The 23,925-nt window shown below is 35.6% G+C and overlaps 1 protein-coding gene across 1 annotated transcript in view; it reads left to right on the forward strand.

The window, feature by feature from the left end:
* Positions 1–23,925, forward strand: part of GABBR2 (gamma-aminobutyric acid type B receptor subunit 2) — a 780,512-nt gene that overhangs the window by 591,040 nt on the left and 165,547 nt on the right. Inside the window, exons 9-11 of the mRNA XM_012542879.3 lie at positions 16,298–16,378; positions 20,334–20,484; positions 22,690–22,822. Coding sequence (XP_012398333.2) covers positions 16,298–16,378; positions 20,334–20,484; positions 22,690–22,822 — 365 coding nt within the window. The remainder of the gene's footprint in view (positions 1–16,297; positions 16,379–20,333; positions 20,485–22,689; positions 22,823–23,925) is intronic.

Here is a 23,925-nt window from a genome sequence, read left to right on the forward strand (position 1 = left end):
CCCTCTTATTTTACTTTCCTACAACACTTAGTGCCAGGAACATAGTAAGCACTTAATAAATGCTTATTGACTGACAAGAAAATAGCTTTTAAAAAAGACAAAATAACAATACTAGAAAAGCTGGGATTCGGTATTACCACTATGGTAATAGTGAGAAGGTATTACTGTTTACAATATGCTTTCCTTACAACAAGCCTGTGGGATAAGTAGTTTAAATATCATTATACTCTTTTACAGATGAGGAAAAGTAAAATGGCAAAGTCACATAAAGGCTTAACATCACATAAGTAATAAAGGTCAACCACTATCTGAGCTCATACAGCCTAACTCTAAGTCCAAGATTTTGGAGCATAATGGAGCATAGATCATCCAATAAGACCTAGAAAGCAAAAGTGACAGTGGAATGCAGGAGTGCAGGAAGCTTGATTTAACAGATGCTACATAAATGTTAGAGCCTTCAATGTGGTGCAGTAGAAAGAAGACTGCACTGAGAGCCTCTGGACCCAAGTTCAAATCTTGGCTGTGCCTGTTACTCTCTGAATAATCTTGCTTGTGAAGTAACCTGCCTGATCTCACTCTCCTCATCTTGTAAAATAAGGGGATTAAAATGAATGACCTGCAAGGTCTCTTTCAATTTGAGGTCTATGATCGTACAATGAGAATGGAGAGGAATAGTCTTCCCTAAGACCCTCTCTTCTTTCAAAGAAAGATGGGATAACAAGGAGAGAAGGGGATAAAACAATAATAAATACTCACATCCATTTAAGAGTTTTATACTTTTGCTTATAATGTCATTTGCTCTTCAAAATAGCCCTGTGACCTGGTAGTCTGTTATTATTCCTACTTGAGAGATCATTCACCTCACAGAGATACAGAGGATAGAATGCCAGGCCTGAAGTAAGGAAGTTTTAAGAGTTCAACTCTGCCTCAGATACTTACTTACTAACTGTGTGACCTTGGGAAAGTCACTTAATCCTGTTTGCCTCAGTTTTCCTATCTGTAAAATGAGCCAGAGACGGAAATGACATACCACTCCAATATCTTTGCCAAAAAAACTCATTTGGGGATCATAAAGTACTGGACAGGGCTAAATGACTAAACAAATCAACTCACTTTTCCAAGCAATTATCAAATCTTGTCATTTTTACCCCAACATTCACACAAATATAACCTAGTTTATAAAGGTCCTCGTCACTTTTTGCCTCAAATATTCCAACAGCAACCTAATTATTCTCTATCCTTCAAGTAGCTCCCCCTTCCTGTCCACCCTTCATACAGCCACCAAACTGATTTTCCTAAAACATAAATCTGATCATCACTCTCTACCCAATAAACTCTTGTAGAATCAAATATAAATATTACTGTTTGGCATTTTGAAAGCCCTAGGCAACTTGGCCCCAAACTTCCTTTCCAGGGTTATTACACATTTCTTCCCTGTACACAGACTGAGATCCAGCCTAATTGGTCTTCTTGCTATTGCTTATACATAGTACTGGATCTTCTGCCTCTGAGTATCCTTGCACTGAATTTCTCTTGCCTGAAATATACTCTATTTTCCCCTCTTTATCTCAGCTTCTCTTGTTTCCTTCAAAGTTAAACTCAGGCACCATCTTCTGCATGACATCTTGCCTGATTCTAGCTGTTAATTCTTCTTCCCTCAAAACACATTTAATGTCTTTTATATTTGCCCACATATGTATATCTTCTGTAACTACATTATAAGCTCCTTGAAGACAAGGACTATTGCAACTTCTGAATTGGGTTATCCAGAGAATAGCATAGTGCCTAGATCAGAGCTGATGATTAATAAGTGCTTTTGACTGAATGAATGAATGATTGAGATGACCAAATAGAGACCCAAAGAAGTGATCTGACCTGGCTAAGGTTATGCAAGTAATAAGTAATGGTGCACAACCAATGTTCTCCTACAGAAAATAAGATTTGAACTAACCCTTGAAGAAAGCTAGGGTAGTTTTGAGAGAAAAGTGAGTAGGGAAAGAATTCCAAGAATTGGTATAGCCATTAAAAACTGGGTAAGTATGAAAATGGAATGTCATGTTTGAGATTACAACTAAGAAATTTCACTGGGTTATAGAATATATGGCAGTGAGTTCAGTATAAGAAGAATGGAAAGGTTGGAAAGGCAAGATTATGGAAAGCTTTGAACACTAACCAGAGGATTTTGAGATCAGATGTATGCATATTCCGTATGAATACTCAGAAGTATTCACTACTGTTGTAGAGGAAAAACAGAACAGAGTCCAACTCAAGGAGAAATTCTCCATAGATTATGAGATCATCTAGCTACTTCTATTTGTAGATGTTTGTTGATTGCATTTAGTCCCATAATATTGGCAGGACCTATTAAATGAGATTCATAATGACTCCAAGGAGGTTAGACTGATTATTCACACAGTAAAACCCAAGTGAATTAAGAATGTCTATTATACAAGTAATTGGATGGATACCCTCTAAAACTCATCCCTAAAGTATATACATATATACTTATCAGAGTACTTGGCAAATATTATGGGCTTAATAAATATTGATTGATTTGCTTATTGGCCAAACACTATAAATGGAAAATGACCTACTATTGAACAAGAGAATGGGCTGGATTGCCTTTGGGGAACCAACTAGAGCTTATACCAGGTCTAAGTTTCTCTTGAAAGAAAGATCTATCTTTTTAATACAACATTTTTTCTGGTGATATTATATGACTGCAAGTCATCCAACACTGTAGTATCTAAAGAAACAAAATAGAGAATCATCTGAAAGGTAATGAAGAGGACCATGGTAAGTGTAATCTTCACCTTCAGGTCTTTGTAGATTGTGGTATTCATTTGATGACTCAACCATACACCATCAAAAGAAGAATTTTGTTCAGAAAAAAAAATATTGGGCCTTTCTTTCATGAAAATTCTTAGGGTTACTAAAAACACTTAATAATTTCCCAAAGAATATTCACCCTACTCTCTTCTCATTCAGATGTAGGCCTGGCTCATTGTTCATTTGTAGAGACCATCCCAGCTATATGTACTTGCTGCCTCAGAGAAACAAAATGTGGTAGCCTTAAAGTGACTGAAAACACATCAATTTCCCAATCAAGTAAAGTATTTCAACCCCACAGTCAAAAGCTATTTAGGGATTGGCCTTTTTCAGCTTCCTAAATTTAATCACCTGAAATTTTTTTCAAATTATTATCCTATTCAACTCCTAGATATAAAGCATTTGCCAATTATTCAGAATTCTTGGGAGGAAAGGAATTTTCTGTTCTTGGGATGCATTGGTTTGCACAAAACAAAGGACAAACATGGTTTAATGGAAAGAGTGGAGGACTTCTAGCCAAAAGTCCTGGATTCATATCTTAGGTCTCTTACTAGCTGTGTGTTCTTGGGTGAGTAACATACCTTTCAGTTTCCTAATCTGATAAATGAAGAATTTGGATAGGTGATCTCTAAGCACTAACATGCAATCATTCTATGGCATCTGCTACTATAAATATTTATTGCATTTCATGCAGAAGTGTTTTAGCAAATGTGTTATAGATATAAAACCTAAGGATTGGATATTTGTCACTCAAGAGGCAGATTCTCTTTTTTTTATTAAAACATTTTATTTACAAAACATGTGCATGGTAATTTTTCAACATTGACCCTTGCAAAACCTTTTGTTTCAAATTTTTCCCTCCTTTCCCCCACTTCCTCTCCTGGATGGATATTTAACAATATATGTTAAATATATTACAATATATGTTAAATCCAATATATGTATACATATTTATATAGTTATTTTGCTGCACAAAAAAATTGGATCAAGAAGGAAAAACAACTGAGAAAGAAAGCAAAATGCAAGCAAACAACAACAGAAAGAGTGAAAATGCTTTGTTGTGGTTCATACTCAGTTCTTACAGTCTTCTCTCTGGATGTAGATAGCTCTCTTTATCACTGAACAACTAGAACTGGTTTGAATTATCTCGTTGAAGAGAGCCACGTTCATCAGAATTGATTATTGTATAGTCTTCTTGTTGCCGTGTATAATGATCTCCTGGTTCTGCTCATTTCACTCAGCATCAGTTCATGTAAGTCTCTCCAGGCCTCTCTGAAATCATCCTGCTGGTCGTTTTTTACAGATATAATACAATAATATTCCATAAAATTCATAATTTATTCAATCATTCTCCAATTGATGGGCATCCATTCAATTTCCAGTTTCTTGCCACATAAAAAGGGCTGCCACAAACATTTTTGCACATGTGGGTCCCTTTCCCTCCTTTAAGATCTCTTTGGGACATAAGCCTGATAGAAACACTTCTGGATCAAAAGGTATGCACACTTTGATAATTTTTTGAGCATAGTTCCAAATTGCTCTCCAGAATGGTTGGATCCATCCACAGTTCCACCAACAATGTATCAGTGTCTCAGTTTTCCCATACCCCCTCCAACATTCTTCATTATCTTTTCCTGTCATCTTAGCCAATCTGAGAAGTGTGTGGTGGTATCTCAGAGTTGTCTTACTTTGCATTTCTCTGATCAACAGTGATTTACAGCACCTTTTCATGTGATTAGAAATAGTTTCAATTTCTTCATCTGAAAATTGTTCTTATCCTTTGACCATTTATCAATTGAAGAATGGCTTGAATCCTTATAAATTTGAGTCAATTCTCTATATATTTTAGAAATGAGGTCTTTATCAAAACCTTTGAATGTAAAAATGTTTTCCCAGTTTGTTGCTTTCCTTCTAATCTTGTCTGCATTGTACAAAAACTCTTTAATTTAATATAATCAAAATTATCTATTTTGTGATCAATAATGATCTGTAATTCTTCTTTGGTCACAAATTCCTTCTGAAAGATAAACTATCCTATCTTCTTCTAATTTGTTTTTAATATCATTCTTTATGTCTATATCATGAACCCATTTTGACCTTATCTTAGTATGTGGTGTTAGGTATGGCCTAATTTCTTCCATACTAGTTTCTAATTTTCCCAGTGGTTTTTGTCAAACAGGGAATTCTTATCCCAAAATTTGGGGTCTTTGGGTTTGTCAAACACTAGATTACTATAGTCATTGACTATTTTGTCCTGTTAACCTAACCTGATCAACTATTCTATTTCGTAACCAGTACCAAATGGTTTTGATGACCATTGCTTTATAATATAGTTTTAGATCTAGTATAGCTAAGAGGCATAGATTCTCAAGCCTCCTCTTAAAATGACTGCTCACACAAATGATTTTACTCATCTATTTTCTCCCATACAGAAGTCAGTGAGATCAGTTTTAGAACAAGCAGCCAAAGTAAATTGGCAGAAAGGGTCAGTTATCAAGGAGTAAATTTAAACAATAAAATGGATTCTTGTTAGACACCTGTTAAGAATTCACTTGCCCAGAGAAAGCAGGATATGTGGTGCAAATGATATAATGAGTCCAATTTCTTGACTTGTGAAGGAAAGGGAGGTGGGGAATGGGGGAAGAAGAGGGGAGGGAAAAGAAAGAAAAGGAGATGAGAAAGGGAATGGAAGGATGGAATGGACAGGAGGAAATGAGAAAGAAGGATAAGGAGAGAAAAGAAAGGAAAAAAGAGAAGGAAAAAAGGAGGAAAGAAAGTAGATTTTTAAAAGGAATAGAGGTAAAGGAGGAAAATGAGACAAGAGAAAGCAAAATAAAATAGAGACTGGAAAGAAGGTAAAAAGGGGGAGGGGAGAAAGGGAAGAAAGAGAAAAGGGGAAAGGAAGGAAAGAGGACATAATAAGGGAGAATGACAAAAATAAGAGAAGGGAGGGATAAAGGAGGAAAAAAGGAGAGGGAAAAATAAAGGGAGAAAAGACTGAAAAAGAAGGTAAAAGAAAAAAGAAAGAAAGAGGAGAGGAAGGAAGAAAAGTACAAAAAGGGAGAAAAAGGAAAGAGACAATAAGTGGAGTCTTAGTATAGAGGAGAAAAAAAAAAAAAAGAAAAGAGGAGGCAGAGTTAAAATTTGAGAAGTGAGAGAGGATGACCAATGCCAAAGAAATAAAAACATGGCTTCTTATTCCCTCCTCCTCTCATCCCTGTGCATCATCAGCCATCTTACAGTCTTTCTCCATGAACAATCTCCCATCTGTTCCTATCATCTCTATTCCTGAGGATTCTATTGCTACTTCACCTCCCTGACAGAAATATTGAATAAGGTGAGGAGAGAAAAACCCTTCCCCAATACCACTGCCTTTGGCTGGAGGCAATGGAAAGATCATTAGACATTGACTCAAAGACTCAGGCTTGAGTCCCAGCTCTGACATTTAATAGCAGTGAGACCACAGGCAAACTTCTCAGAGCCTGATAATTTATAGAGTACTAATAATAATGCTCCCACTACTTCACAAGGTTGTTATGAGGAAAATGCCTCATGAAACATAAAATATTATATAAAAGTGAGTTGTTATTAGTATTGCTCCTATTATTTTCACTAAGGCTTTGCTTTATTCAATAAGCCCAAATATCCAATGGGAATATTATAGTATTTTCCCACTTTAACTAGTCCAAATGAACCCAACTACCCTACAAGTCAGGAGACTATAGGAAGAAAGGAGATGTAACAGGGCAAAATATAGTCATTTTAGCACTTTATGAAAATGATTGATATTTCAACTCCAATATTTTCCCCTATACTATGCTATTTGGGGGCTTGAGCTCTGATAGTTCTGTTTCACAAGGTCAATGACAGTTATGTCCTTGAGTCTTCTCTCTGGGATGCCTGAGGTAATCATCATGAACCTCTGACATTTAGGAATAATTTAAATTGTTTGCATCTGAAAAATTAGAAGGAATAGGAGAATGGTTAGATCAATTAGTACTATCAATATAAGTAGATAAGTTAGAAGGAGACACTATGGGGAGAAGATGATAAGTTCAATTTTGGACATGTTGAGTTTGAGGTACTAGTAGGAAATCAAGCAGCTGGGAATACTGGACTTGAACTCAGTTCTGTTATAGACTTTAGAGTCATTCAGAGAGTCACCTTAATATAGAACAACCATGATGGAGCTGGCTGAATTAGCTGTTCCTACTTAGGTCAATCAATCAAAAAGAATTTATTAAACATTACTATGTATTTATTAAAACACTGCTATATTCCAGGAATCATTTTAGGCATCTGGAGTATAAAGAACAAGTGAAACAGCACAAACCCTCAAGGAGTTTTTTTAATAGTATTTTATTTTTCCAAATACATGCAAAGATAATTTTCAACATTCACCTTTGCAAAACCCCATGTTCCAAATTTTTCTCCCTTTCTTCCTCCCTTCCTCCTCCCCAAGATAGCAAGCAATCTAAGTTAAATGTGTGCAATTTTTCTATTCTTCATGCTGCACAAGAAAAAGCAGATCAAAAGGGGGAACCTATGAGAAAGAGGGAAAAAAACAATCAAACAAACAACAACCACAAAAAATAAAAATACTATGCTTTGCTCCACATTCAGTCTCTATTGTTCTGTCTCTGGATGTGGATGGCACTTTCCATCACAAATCTATTGGAATTACCTTGAATAACCTTATTGTTAAAAAGAGCCAAGTTCATCATAGTTGATCATCACATAATCTTGTTGTTACTGTGTTCAATATTCTCTTGATTCTGCTCACTTCATCTAGCATCAGTTCATGTAAGTCTTTCCAAGATTTTCTGACATCAGCCTTCTTACAGAACAGAATATAATATTCCATTACATTCATATTCCATAACTTATTCAGCCATTCCCTAATTGATGGGCACCTACTTAATTTCCAATTTCTTGCCACTACAAAAAGGACACATGTGGATCTTTTTCTCTCTTTTATGATCTCTTTGGAATACAGACCTAGTATAAACACTGCTAGATCAAAGGATATGCACAGTTTTTGGTCATAGTTCCAAACTGAAGGAACTTACTTTCTAATTGGGACAACACATGCATAAATAAGTACATACAAGATATACACAAAATGGATACAAGGGGATTTGGAAGCAGAAGGCATTAGCATCTGAATGATCAGAAAAGACTTGAATGAATAACTGAAAAAGCTTTTTTTAAACCTTTACTACATGGCAAGAATTATGCTAATTGCTAGCAATAAAAACAGAAAATTAAGATAGTCCCTGCATTTGAAGATTTCACATTCTAATTGGAAGAGGTAACACATATAGAAAGATTTAGCTGCAGGCCATTTGTAAAGACTAGTGGTCTTCACCTGCAGGGCAAATGGCAAGAGTCTTTAGGTTGCATCACTGAGCAGATGACAAAGGCCAGGGTTTGGGAACATTGTAATAATATTGCAAATGGTAAAGCTTTTGGTTCACCAGCATACCAGGATTGTAGCTTGATTCTTTGTTCATCCATAAATGGTGATGTCCTCCAAGTAAAGGTAAGGGTATGCTGGGAGCAGGACCCACTACCATTTTGAAGGGAACAGTAACCCCAAGAGGTAGAGTAGATCAGAAACTTAGTTCTGTCCCACAGGAGTGGGAATGAAACAAAGGGGAAGAAAGCATTAACAGAAAGGTTGGAAACAAAGATTCCCTTTAGTCCCTATTCCTGCTCTGCCCCTGGCTCTGTATCTGGACCAGTGCATAGGTTGGAGTGGAGGAAGCAGGAGGTTCTACTTCACAAAGAAAATGATACTTGAATCGAATTTCAAAGGAAAGTAGGAAGTCTAGGAGATACAGGTAAGGAAGGAGAAATCTAAAAGGCCCATTCCTTAGGAATTGTGTCAGGAGAGTCATTACAGCAAATTACATGGACAACTTCATCCCAAGTGTTGCAGGTCAAGATGTCTCTTACCTTTTCTTTATTGTTTTATCCTTAAGTTTGGTTTACAAGAAATTTGTTATGTGCAACCTTGTTATTTGTTGTTCAGTCATTTCAGTCATGTCCAACTCTTCATGACCCCATTTGGAGTTTTCTTAGTGAAGATATTGGAGTGGTCTACCATTTCCTTTTCCAGATCATTTTACAGATGAGAAAACTGAGGCAAACAGAGATAAGTGATTTTTCCAGGGTCACACAGCTAGTAAGTATCTGAAGCCAAATTTGAATTTAGATCTTCCTGAAAAGTCCTGTGCTTTGTCCACTGCACCACCTATCTGCCCCTTACCCACCATTTATTCAGTATTACTGTGTTTTCATAATACAAGAATTGTAGGGATGAGTAAATCATCATGCCATGATCATAGAGGCACAAGAGAAACCTAGGATAGGATGTGTCACCCAGTGAATTGGTAGGATAATAGCAAGCAGCTTCCCACTTCTGCCTTCTGGTTATTCTGAGCTATTCTGCATATTTCATGTGATTTTGCCCCACCACCAAAATAAATAAATAAAGGCTTCCTACATGGAGCAGTTGGAGTTCAACCTTTCCTTTCACATTAGCCTTTTAAAAGTCCAATGTGAGAATTCTATAGCACAGTGATTACCACTGAGTTTTGCTAATGTGACATTTCAAGAAATGGGCTTGACAGCATAGCATAACAGCAGGCCAGCATCCTATAGCATTCACCAAAAGGCAAGGAATCTCTTTGTAAAGAGGAAGTTGTTCATGGACTCTCCTCCTAAAAATCAAAGGAACAAAAGAGTCAAAAGTAAGAATTACTAGATTTTGTTTCACAAAGTTTTCTGAATTTTTTAAAGAGAATTCAGGAGATCTTCCTGAATTTTAGGAATCGATTAATAAAATAGGATTTAAATCACTCTGAAAGACCTTTTGTACTATAACTTTAAAATATTTTATATTACTCTCCACAAAGTCTATGCTGCAGACCAAAGCTGACTAGTCATTGGCCCCAGATTCTTTCCAGAAATCCTAATTTCTCTTTGCTCAGGCTTTACTCCATCCTTAGAATGCTCTCCCTTCCTTATGGTCCTATTGCTTTTCACTTTTTTCTTCCTCTTCATCTTCTATGCCAAATGAAATCCAACCTATCCCTTCTGATTAGAAAAAAGCAATCAGTCACTGGCTTCACCCTTCTAGTGTCAAGACAAAACTATGATCCCATAAGCTGTCATTTCTGGCCACATGTGGAGAAAGAAGCAAGCAGAATTGAGAAGAGGAAATTTGGGAAAGCTAACTGAATTCTCCGTCTGATTATCTAGAAGGGAAAAAAGGAAAAAACCTCTATCTTGTTAAAGGTGTTAAAGCTGTTGTCTGCAGAAAAATACCCACTTGTGTTCTGACATACCAAGAGAATTCAAGTGTGTAAATTCTAGGGAAGTTTGGATTCTAAATTAGGATAAATAGAATGAATTTAATTTAATTCAGTTCAGCAATATTTCATGAACTGACCTATTCTTTTTAATAGTATTTTATTTTTCCAAATACATGCAAAGATAACTCTCAACATTAACCTTTGCAAAACCTTGTGTTCCAAATTTTTCTCCCTCTTTTCCTCTTTCTCCCTTCCAAGACAGCAAGCCATTCAATATAAGTTAAATATGTGTAATTCTACTAAATATGTTTCTATAGTTCTCATGCTACACACACACAAAAAAAATCAAATCAAAGGAGGGGAGAAAGCCATGAGAAAAAAAAAAGAAGAAGCTAACAAAGAACAACAATAAAAGGTGAAAATACTATGTTGTGATTCACATTCAGTCTCATAGTTCTCTCTTTGGATGCGGATGGCACTTTCTATCACAAGTCTATTGGAATTGCCTCAAATCATCTTGAGGCTGAAAAGAGCTCCATTGTAGCTGATCATCACATAATCTAGTTGTTACTATGTGCAATGTTCTCTTGATTCTGCTCACTTCACTCAGCATCGGTTCATGTAAATCTTTCCAGGCCTTTCTGAAATCATCCTGTTGGTCATTTCTTATAGAACAATAATATTCCATTACATTCATAAACCATTCAGTTATTCCCCAATTGAAGAGCATTCACTCAATTTCCATTTCTTTGTCACTACAATAAGAGCTGTTACAAATATTTTTGCATATGCGAGTCCTTTTCTCTTTTATGATCTCGTTTAATTACTCAGTAGAGACACTGCTGAATCAAAGGGTATGCACAGTTTTATAGCCCTTTGGTCATAGTTCCAGATTGCTCTCCAAAATGGCTGGACCATTTCACAACTCCACTAACAATTCATTAGTGTCCCAATTTTCCCATATCTCCTTCAACATTTATCATCATCTTTTCCTGTCATCTTAACCAATCTGAGAGGTATGATGTGGTACCTCAGAGTTGTCTTAATTTGCATTTCTCTAATCAATAGTGGGGTTTAGAACATTTTTTTCATATGACTAAAAATGTCAACCAACATTTATTTAATGCTTTCTGTGTAGAGAGCTCTATGCTAGATGCTGAGGGAGACACAAAGTTTAAATAAGACATAGTCTCTGACCTCATGGTCCTTTACAATCTAAAAGGGGAACAAAATCATAAATAATGGTTACTATCACCTTCTCAGAGAGAGGAGATAAAGGAAGGAGGGAAAGAGTCTGGAACTCAAAATTGTGAAAATGAATGTTAATAAAATTTTACATGTAATTGAGAAAAGAATAAAAATCAAAACAGAAAGAAATTCAAAATTTTAAAAATAGTCATTATGTATGTATATCAGTATTTTGATATACTGATCCATAAAGTCCTTAATATGGTTACACCCTCCAGTGACTCGAACCATATCTCTCTCACTCTGTCCTATATGATTATTCATATTTTAGTGAATAATTTATTAATCATCTGCTATTACCTAACATAGGCAGCTAAGTAGTGTAATAGATAGAGTCCTGGTCCTAGAATCAGGAAGATTAAGTTCAAATCCAATCTCAGTACTTCCTAGTTATGTGATCTTGGGCAAGTCACTTAATCCTGTTTGTCTCAGTTTCCTCATCTACAAAATGGGCAGGAGAAGGAAATGGCAAAGCACTCCAGCAACTTTGCCAAGAAAACCCTACAGTGGGATCACAAAGAGTCGGCTACAATTGAAAATGACCCAGCAGCAATAATTGACCTATCATGTCTAAAGAGAATCTAGGTGAAGCATATTACTCATCTCCCAACAGAAAAGTGATAGACTCAAAGTACAGAAAGAACCTTCATTTTTGGACATAACCACTGCGTAGATTTTTTTGACTCTATATTGGGAGTGGAGGTTTTCCTCTGTTTTTAATTAGGGGACACAAAAGGGGAGAAAAAATGACTAGCAATATTAATAGCCCCCAAAAAACAGAAGGCCATTTGAATACCTTTTTAATGTACTGTATGACCCTTAAGTCACTTAACCCAATTGCTTTGCAAAAAAGTAAATAAATAAAAGTAATAAGTTGAATTTATTAGATATCTTTCTTTAAAGCAAACAATATGAAATAGATTTCATGATTTCTTATACAGTTCTCTCTTTTTCTATGTGGAAATATTCTTTTTAATATTTAAGTTCAGAATTTAAAAATTAAAAAATATTTTAAAGCACCTACTAAGTATGGTGCTAGGTGGGGCCATGAGTATAAAGATAAAAGAATCTCTATTCAAAAGAAATGTACATTCAAATGAGCAAGACAACAAGCACATAAACAAGAAGATAGATAATGAGAATAAACTCAAATAAACAAAATGGTTCAATGTAACGCAATTTGGGAAAGAAGGTAATGGGAAAGGAAGGATTGAGGAAGGCCTCATGTAGAAGATGGTACTGATGAAGGAAGAGAAAGATTTTATGAAGTCAAGTGGGAAAAAGAACAAGTTTGAGACATGGAGAGATGACTAGCATAAAGACATAGAGATAGAAGATATAATGTTATCTGTGAAGAGAGAAACAGCTTGGCTGCATTACAGAATGTGGGAGAAGGCGTACGATCCAGCGTAGCTAGAAGGATAGGCTTGGTCAGGTTGTAAGGAGTTTTAAAAGTTAAGTACAAGTTACATTTTATCTTAAAGACAATAGAGACTGAGTGAAGTTGTTTGAGTCAGATTTTAAGACTTATGGAAAATCACTTTGGCAGGAAGGGGCAGGATATACAGACTTGAGTCTGCTGCTCGGTAGACGGTCCACCAAGTCTAGCACAGGTCTTCCTCCAGGTCTTTTGCCAGAGTAGGACATCCATCTGTTACCACCATGAACTCACTATACTATGAACCTCCTTCCTTTTCTGATCATCTATATCCTGGATGATACTTTTTGTTTTGCTTGTTGAATGCAAATCGTCATTGGTAATGCACTGCAGCCTTCCAGTGCTGGTGGGAAAAACTTCAGAGATTACAATAACAATATTAACTACAATATTAATTGTAAGAGATAGAATGTATATTAGGAAACATCCAGTCCCCCACCTTTTTTCCAGTTGAAGAAACTAAGGCCCAGATTACAAATAACAATGTGTAAAAATTTACACACTAACAATGTGTAAAAATTTATGCAAGGATCAATCATGATGGACTTAACTCTTCTCAGCAATACAATGTTTCAAGACAAATCCAAAAACTTATAATGGAAAATAATATCCACATTCGGGAAAAGAACTGGGAAAGTCTGAATGCAGATCAAAGTATACTATTTTCACTTAGGGTTTTTTCATGGTATTTTTTTTCTTTTATTCTATTTTTTTTTCTTTCACAACATGACTATGTTGTGGAAATAAGTTTTACATGATTACACATGGATAACCTTTATCAGATTTATTTGCCATCTTAGGAAGAAGGGAGAGAAGGGAAGGAGAAAGAAAAATTTGAAACTCAAAATCTTTCAAAAATAAATGCTGAAAATTGCCTTTATATATATAACTGGAAAAAAATAAAATACTATTTTAAAAATAAAACAGCTTTAAAACTTGTAAAAATGAATAATTTTAAAAGACTTAGTAACTAATAAATGCAATGATCAGTTATGATTTCAGAAGACTCATGATCAAACATGTTCCCTATCTCCTGACAGAGACATGATAGACTCAGAGTACAGGATGAAACATAAGTTTTTGACATGGCCAATGTGAGAATTTGTTTTACTTGACTATACATGTTTGCTACAAAAGTTTTGTTTTTCTTGCTTTCTTAGTGGAGAAAAGGGAAGAAAGGAGAAAAGGACATAAAAAGAGGACTTTTGTTGATAGAAAAAAATAAAATTTAATTAAATTTTTAAAAAGAGATGAAAGTATTACATAATTCACATCCATAATATATCACCAGAAAAAACAACTGAAGTTTAAAAGATGAGGGTTTTTTATTTGTCTCAGCAGGTTGCATAGTATAGTTGAAAGCAATCTGCAATTTGCCAAATGCAGTTTCCTAATAAATTCTGAGACTAGCTTACTGTTCAAATAGTGTCCTTCTAGAATCTACACACTGATGAACAAATTGATGGACTATCCATACAATTGAATGTCAAAATTATCATTTTAATAATAAGTAATAATAATGAGAACTTACATTTCTATAATGCTTTATGGTTTTATAAAGCACTTTCCTCATGAAGTTATTATCACCAAGTTACAAATGTGAAAAATTGAGGATCAAAAAGGTTGTGATTTGCCTATCACATAACAAATAAGCATGAGAACCAGGTATTTTGACTGCAAGTCTAAAATATTCAATATATGAATTAAATAGTGCAAAATGCTAGTGTGAAGTTCCAAGAGAAAGGTAATCACTGAAAGAGGAAATCAAAAACAACTTGCCAAATGAGATAACCTTTGAGGTAAGCCTTAAAAGTAGGATAGGAATTCAGTTAGTGAAGAGGGAGGACATCCAAGCATGAAGAGGAGATGAGCAAAAGCACTTTCTTACCTTGGAAAGTCAAAATATTGGGGTGGAAAAAGCATTGAGTTGGGAGTCAGAGATATAGGTTTGATTCTCAACTAATGCTGTTAGTACTTGTATAATTTCTTCAGTATTTTTTTTTTTTTGATGTCGATGTCTCCTTTGTTAAGCTGTTGACTGTTTTTTCATGATTTTCCTTGCATCACTCTAATTTTTCTTCCCAGTTTTCTTTCTCTCTCTCTCTCTCTCTCTGTCTCTCTCTCTCTTAATTTTCAAAATCCTTTTTGGAGTTTCTCTATGCTCTGATCCCAATTCATATTTTTCTTAGAGGGTTTAACTTTGCTTAAAAGTTAAAAGTTCACTGGGATTATATCCTAAATATATCTTAAAGAAGGGAAAGGGACCCAGGTGTGCAAAAATGTTTGTGGCAGCCGTTTTTGTGGTGGCAAGAAACTGGAAACGGATGGATGCCCATCAATTGGAGAATGGATGAATAAATTATGGTATATGAATGTTATGGAATATTATTGTTCTATAAGAAATGACCAACAGGTTGAACTGATGCTAAGTGAAATGAGCACAACCAGGAGATCATTATACATGGCAACAATAAGATTATATGTTGATCAATTCTGATTGACATGGCTCTCTTCAACAATGAGATGATTCAAACTAGTTCCAATTGTTCAGTGATGAAGAGAGCCATCTACAGAGAGAGGACTGTGGGAACTGAGTGTGGTTCACAACATAGCATTTTCACTCTTTTTGTTGTTTGTTTGCTTGCATTTTATAAATGCTTGCATTTTGCTTCTCTTTTTCTCTTGTGTGGCATGATAATTGTATATTTATACATATATTGGATTTAAGATATATTTCTACTATGTTTAACATAACTTGCCATTTGAGGAAGGTGTGGGGGAAGGGAGGGAAAATTGGAACACAGGGCTTTGCAAAGGCTAATGTTGAATTGTCCATATGTTTTGAAAAATAAAAAGCTTTAATAAAAAAAAAAAAAGAAAGGAAAAAAAGTTAAAAGTTCATGTCTGAGCCTCACTTTCTTAGCCTGTAAAATTAGGAGAAGGGACTAGATGATTCCATTCTAGCTCTAAGTCTTACGAACCTGTGAAAAATACAAAGGCAAAAAAACACAAGGTATGTGTGTGGTGTGTGTTCAGGGGGCAAACAAAGGATGGGCCAGCTCATTCTTTGTAAAAAATGAGATCTGCCTATCAAAAAGAGAGATCATGGACCAGGAGATGGGAGGAAAGGGATGTAAAATGAGCTTCACATTTGAGGAAAGACTTTAAAGCCGGGAATGATGATCTTAGATGAACTGGGAAAGCACTAGAGGTCTCTGAGAAGTGGGATGGCTTGGTAAGCATAACAAATCAAGCAAATGACAATAGCAGTGTACACAGACATTAGGGATTGAGTAGAAGGGGTTATGTTCAAGGTAGAGGAATTGGGAAAGAAAAAGGATAGAATAAGTAGGTAGTCTCTATCTGTAGCAATTGAGGAAAAAAAGAATAAATAGAAAAAGACATCTTAGCAAGCAAATAAAAAAGGAGAATTTATATAATCCTTTTATTGTTTTTTCTACAGATAGTAGTGAAGTGAAGGTGGGTGAATACAATGCTGTGGCTGACACATTGGAAATCATCAATGATACCATCAGATTTCAAGGTATGATGGCTGCTTAAAATTCAGAATAATATGATATTGTGTAAATATCCCCAGTAACCCAGGAGCACATGTTATAGAATAACAATAATAATAATAATCTAATCTAACATTTGATAGATAGACATATCTATATATATATATATATATATAGTGCCTACTATGTGCCAGGCACTACACTAAGTGCTTTCTAATTTTTATCTCCTTATGCGGCAGCAAGACAGATAAAAGTGGCTATGGAATCAGGTAGTGTTTGTATCATGTATTATTTCTGACATAATACAGGATATTTTACTATGGATGATTCACTTAACCCTTCTGGTCACAATAATTCTCTAAAATTTTAAATAACAGAAGGAGGTATTAATCTGCATCCATGGAAGAAGTTTCTACATCATAAATTCTTACACTACTGAAATCACAAGTACAAAATATCATTATACATAAGTAGAGACAAACTGCTGAGTGACTCTTACTCAATCACAAGTCAGAAGTCAGATTTGGGGAAGATGCTACCAGGTTTCAGGAAAGGACAGGTTGCTTTAAAATTAAATGGAGAGGAATAATGTGACATTTTGTAATTATCTCTAATAGCCCAAAGGTCACTTGAGAAGAGAAGGGGGAAAGAGATTAAGTATTTATATTGTGCCTGTTGTGTGCCACACATAATGCTAAGTACTTTGCAAATTTATTTCATTTGATCCTCATAACAACCCTGAGGAATAAGTACTGTGGGGATCCCCATTTTACAGTTAAGGAAACTGAGGTATACAGAGTTTAAGACTCCAGACGTAGTACCATATTCACTGCTACAGTGTGCCGCATTGCTTAATACTTTGGGTTTCCATGAAGGATAAACAGCTTCCTTATACTATATACATGGAAAGGAATATACATCAGCCCATTTGGGAGCATGGCCTGGAACAAGGCTAGGGAGCAGTCTGCTGTACAGAGCCAGCAACTTGGAGACCCCTGTTCAGATACCAACGGGTCTGGATAATATTGAAGTCAGTGAGCATATAAATTCCCTCAGTCTTTCCTCAAGCTAAACTAAGGCCTGGATAGAGGTGGCTCATTTGGAGATTACAGAGAAGGGAGAAATGAATCACAGTTATTCATATTTCATAAATAAGGCTTACAGAACAAAAAGGCAAAATTCCAATTTCAACAAACAACCTGAAAAATGCACTATTTCCCCAAAAATTATATTTGGGGACCATTTCCTCAAATTTTTCTTGTGTACACAAATTACTGAATTTACCTGAAAGGCTACCTGAGCTACTTAACTTATTTTCTATGTTGTTTAGCTTATTCACTTTTTATTTAATATGAGTTATTTTGTCATATTACTTAGTTTCATTCACAGGATTTAATCTTTAGATATAATAAGAGAAACATGTAAGAAAAGTCTCCTTTGTTAAGCCAGGATCAGACATTTGTACATCTTTGGTAAGGTGTGAAGATTGTGTTCCTAATATGTGAAAAGTATATTTAGAGTACACCATGGAATTTTAGCTTTCCCCCTAACATGAATAGCTGGGAGAATGAGCTTTTTCTAGTATGAAAAAATGTCCATTTTGTTTAAAAGTTATATTTTAAAGTGTCCCACCTCATGTAGTATCCTAGGAAGCTGCCTCCATTGCTCACCAAACACACAAAAAATATTGTTCTCCTACAATTATCATCCATACCAACTAACTAGAACTTGTAGCATTTTCACCATATTTTATTTGTACCTACAGTGTCCTTCCTCATCAAGATCCTTTTCTAATCTTAATTGACCAGCCTTTAAACAATGATAAAATTTCAGAACAAGTCAATGCCCAGGCTAGGAATTCAGTCTTAATTCCCCATTCAGGACCTAAAATATACAATTTGCTCTTCAGGTACTAAGAACTCTAGGGATATATTTACTCATGGAAAAAGCCCAAAGTATAGAACACACACAACCCCAGGGATTGTTCACAATCTGCATTATTGAATTTCAATTTAAAATTGTTCCACATTCTATAAAGGCAAAGCAGAACCCTCTGGAGAGTGATCTCTTTGATTTTTTTTTTAATATAAAAGTGACTGAGCTTGAGGAAAGAAAGTCCTAAAAGAGCTCATTCTGGGAAGTTTTTTTTTTTTAATCTTATAAGACTACCAGCAGTTTCTTTTTATAACCCTTCATTAAAGCAATTACTTCAGAAGTAAAGGGATATATATATATATATATATATAATCTAAAACTTCCTAGAGATGTTATTTTCATTGAGGAATGCAATACATCCCATTCAATCTGGCCCTATACTTAATTTTTTTTTAATTTTTATTTAATAGCCTTTTATTTACAGGATATATACATGGGTAACTTTACAGCATTAACAATTGCCAAACCTCTTGTTCTAATTTTTCACCTCTTACCCCCCCCACCCCCTCCCCTAGATGGCAGGATGACCAGTAGATGTTAAATATATTAAAATATAACTTAGATACACAATAAGTATACATGACCAAAACATTATTTTGCTGTACAAAACAATCAGACTCTGAATTATTGTACAATTAGCTTGTGAAGGAAATCAAAAATGCATGTGTGGATAAATATAGGGATTGGGAATTTAATGTAATGGTTTTTAGTCATCTCCCAGAATTATTTTTCTGGGCATAGCTAGTTCAGTTCATTACTGCTCCATTAGAAATGATTTGGTTGATCTCGTTGCTGAGGATGGCCTGATCCATCAGAACTGGTCATCATCTAGTATTGTTGTTGAAGTATATAATGATCTCCTGGTCCTGCTCATTTCGCTCAGCATCAGTTCGTGTAAGTCTCTCCAGGCCTTTCTGAAATCATCCTGTTCTGGCCCTATACTTTCATGGCAGCCTCCTATGATCTAACTGGAAATCCAATGCACACTTATGCTCCCTCCCGCCTAATTCATCAACCTGAATGGTAACTCTCTCCCAAATCCCTGACCATAGGCTTTACTTCCAATAGCCCGGATTTAGGCCATCTGGAGGTTTTAGAATCATTCACACCCAACCAGCCAATCAAAAATGGCCAAGGGCTGCTGACCTGATCCTCATAAATATATACCCAGCCTATAACTGGCAATGATCCATGATGCAATGAGGTAAATTGGCCTTTCTAAGGATAGTAAGAGAGTCGTAAAGTAATGTTCATGGGAAGAAAAGCCTAATTTGGGTGGAAGTGATTATGAAAGACTTTTTGCATGGAAATTAGTTTTACTGGATTTTGATGGCAGGAGGAGAGAGCGAAACTGATGATTTTGTGTACCTCAGCTTCATTTAATCCAATTCTCACTCAAGTTAATACCAGATGATGTCACTGATCCTCTTTCAGAAGGAAGGAGGAACAACAACAACCCACTCCATAAGCTCTAGCTCTTTAGTATTGGTATATCCATTAGTGTAGGGAACTGCAAGTAAGGAAATCCTTTCCACCAATGCAAAATAGCATCTTCTCTGTGACACTAGTCCCCTGATTCAGGGACTACAGCATAGTATGTGTCAAAGGCAAAAACCTGCTCTTCCTAAACCTAGGGCCATACTACTATGGCCTACTAGGCCATATGATTTAATTATTTGATTTTGAATTTGCATGTAACTATCATACCAAACATAAAGGAGCAGAGGAGAGGGGAGGAAATATTACTAATACTTAGGAATGTCTTATACAGTTAGTTGTGAATTTTATTTTTTTAAAAACTAAGGGAGGAGAAGAAGGAAAAAAGGAAGGAAGGCAGGGAGGGAAGAAGGAAGAGAGGGAGGGAGGGAGAAAATGGAGGAAGGGAAGGAGGCCAGCTTAGGTATGGTGATGGCTAAAAAAGAATCCTCAGTATTCAAGTCACAGTTGTTGTTTCTCCTATGTTTGACACAATGACAATAATAAATAACTCTCAGAGGAAATCAATGTGTGTTTCGCTTAAGTTGATTTTTCTTATTGACCTTTCAGGTTCAGAACCTCCAAAAGACAAAACAATCATCCAAGAACAGCTGCGGGAAATCTCCCTTCCTCTTTACAGCATTCTCTCCGCCCTCACAATCCTAGGGATGATCATGGCCAGCGCCTTCCTCTTCTTTAACATCAAAAACAGAAACCAAAAGTAAGTTGTTCATTTGCCTCCTGCTCCAAATCTTCCCTAAACTTATGGGCTGCTTTTATAGAATCTAGAATTGATCACAGACTCCTCATCTGTAAATTGAGTATAATAACATTTATGCAACCTACTTTTGATGGTAGATGTGAACAGTATGCTTTAAAAAATATAAATGTAAAAGAGTCTATTCATTATCAATATTATTATAGTCTTTCTTTGCATGTTATACCCTGAGCATTCAGAATGATAGAGGGCCAGGGGTTTACATAGTAGGAGAAAGGATGCAAACACTTCTCATTTTTTAACATTCTTTTTTTTAAAGTTTTCAATGTTTACTTCTATCAGATTTTGATTTTTTTTTCTCCTTTTCCCTTTCCTCAAGATAGCAAGCAATCTGACTTAAGTTATACATGTGCAATCATATTAAACATCGGTCATCAGACAGTTCCCATTGTGAGAAAGAGAAGAGCTCTTAGGGATCAACTATTCTAATTCCCCTCATTTGACAGGTGAAGCTGAATCTCAGGAAGAAGTGACTTGTCCAAGGTCACACAGCAATTTGGTGAAAGTTAAAACTAGAATAAAGGATAGTTAGAGTTAAGATCAGAGCTCTCACCATTCTACCACACTGCATTTCCAACTTATAGGGAACATTCACCCACAGAGAAACCCGCCCACTAGGGAAATCTGGCTACTGTTAAATGACAAACAAGGCCACATTTTAGGCTACATATTTTTTAAATATAGTTCTTTTGTTTCCATGGAGAGTCTCTAAATCCAGTTTCCCTAATGTTGGGGTTGGGAGATCGGTTGGGAAGGGACAGTTAAGAGAGAAGAATGGAGGTGGGAAGGGAGAAGATTAGTCTCGCTGCTATTCAAGGCCAGCTTCAGATTATACATTCCTCATCCTTTAAATACATGTTATAGCTCTGAACGACACTGGCCTAGAACCCAGTGTGAAGGCAGACCTCACAGGCACAGCATATGATCAAGAATCAAGTAGAGGCAGCCACTGTGTCCCCCACAGTGAAACATCATCTCTGAGGCTACCAAAGCTGTTGGAACCTAGATGAGTCACTGCCTGAGCCAGGAATAAACTCCAAGAGAGAATCTAGGGCAATGGCAATGAATTTTTCCCCTCTTGCTATATGAGATATATGAGAAAAGGAAAATTATCTTGATGTTTTAGCAGTTTGTTAACTTTTTGGTCCTAGATGAAAGGCAAAAAGAGGTTCTCTTGAGTCCTAGAATGTCAGCTTTGAAAGAGTTCTCAGAGGTCACATAGTCCAATGAAGTGAGACCCCTCCCCTCCCTCACCTCAACCATAAGCAAATGGTCATCCAGACTTGACTTGAATACTTCCAATTACAGAGATTTCACAAACCACCAAGGCATACCATTCTACTACTGGACAGTTCTCTCTCAATTAGAAGTTTGGACAAGTCACTGTTTTTACCATGTTTAACAGAAAATACACCAGACTAGAAATCGAGGGACGTAAGAATGAATCCCAGGTCTACAAAAGTCACTTAATCTCCTTAATTGTCACTTCCATCACCTATTAAATGGTGATGGTGATGCTTACCCTATTTATATCATGGAGTCATTGTGAAGTAAGCACTTTAGAAGCTGCAAAACATAAAAATATCCCGTTATTGTTTTTGATAGTTGCCATTAACTAAAGACTAAATGCCCATAATTTCTTCTAGCATGCCAGTAGGAAATTTCACAGCTAGGTGGTACAATGGATAGAATTCTGGTACTAGAGTCAAGAAGACCTGAATTCAAATGCAGCCTCAGACACTAACTATGTGACTCTAGGCAAGTCATTTAACCCTATTGCCTCAGTTTCCTCATCTGTAAAATGAGTTGGAGAAGGAAATGGCAAAGCACTCCAATATCTTTGCAAAGAAAACCCCAAAATGGAATCAGGAAGAGTCAGACATTACTGGAAAAAACTGAACAAAGAGGGAAATCAATGTTCCTATTTCCAATTTGTTGTTATCTATACACTCTACTGAAGTTTTGCATTATTATTGAACTGTTTTCATCTATCTATTTTACTTCCCAAGTAAGAAAATAGTCTTACTTTTTCTTGTTTCAGTACTTAACACAGAATACAATATTATACATGGCAGGAATTCAGCAAAGATATATTGAGTGAATGAATGAATGAACTGTTCTAATGAAAACTATTCTTTTTATTGGTAGGCTAATAAAGATGTCCAGCCCTTACATGAACAACCTTATTATCCTTGGGGGAATGCTATCCTATGCATCTATTTTTCTTTTTGGCCTTGATGGATCCTTTGTATCTGAAAAAACATTTGAAACACTTTGCACCGTAAGTAACTTAAAATATTCTATCTAGAAATGAATTATATAGCAGAAAACTTTTTATGGTGAAAATAGAAAATACAATATAATATGCCTCTTATTGATCAGTTTTTAGAAATCTAAGCCATTCAGAACAGAGTCATAAACACAAAAGTGAAAAAGCCTCTGGGAAAAGAGTGAAAAAGCTATTACAAAGTTCATGTACTTTTACAAAGAGAGGTATGGAATCACCACCAGACTCCAGTCTATTGGCCTGTGTATAAAATTAAATTAACTAACTTAAAAAACTTCACCTAGTAGCTAGTCTACTGCAAAGTAGCATATTGAAGATGCAGTTAGAAGACTCGCCAACTACAAAAGTCGTGAGTTAGCTTGATAGAAGTAGTGGCCATCTCAGGAGTGTTTTGTGTTCATTAATGGTGACTCTGAATCTTAAAGTGGAGATTTGTTGGAATGGCTAGTAACTGCTAGCAGTCTATTCAAGTCTGTGTTCCTTTTCTCTGAATAATATTTCTAAATGCTCAAAATAATATTCATAAAATTACAAAGGAAATAAATTATACTGCATACAGTTATCTGAAATCTAAAAAAGGTTAAAAATTAAGTTTCAAAAAATAGATTGAAAAAGTAAGTATCAGCATTTAAGGGATAAGTTTCAATTATATGTAAATTTGAAGGGTTTTTATTCAAAGGACAGGCAGGGAGTGCAGTGAAGAAAGTGCTGGGCCTAGAGTAAGAAAATTTCATCTATGTGAGTTCAAATCTGGCCTCAGGTATTTACTATTTGACCTGGGCAACTTATTTAAACCTGTTTACTTCATTTCCTCATCTGTAAATGAGCTGAAAAAGAAAATAGCAAATTATTCCAGTATCTTTGCCAAGAAAATCCCAGTGAAGTCACAAAAAACTGGACCTACTGAACAACAACAATCTTTCATTCCTGAAAAGTCAGGATAAGTGAAATGTTATCATATCATAAGAAGTTAATACTTGATTATAAATACCAGCATATTTGGGGATCTCCATTCCCAACCAATTGATCAGTTTTCTTTTGTGGTTTTCCTTATTTTTTTATATTTTTCTAACTTTGCCAAGCTGATGGTTTTCCTA

Source organism: Sarcophilus harrisii, chromosome 1 (assembly GCF_902635505.1).
Source record: "Sarcophilus harrisii chromosome 1, mSarHar1.11, whole genome shotgun sequence".
Lineage (NCBI taxonomy): Eukaryota > Metazoa > Chordata > Mammalia > Dasyuromorphia > Dasyuridae > Sarcophilus > Sarcophilus harrisii.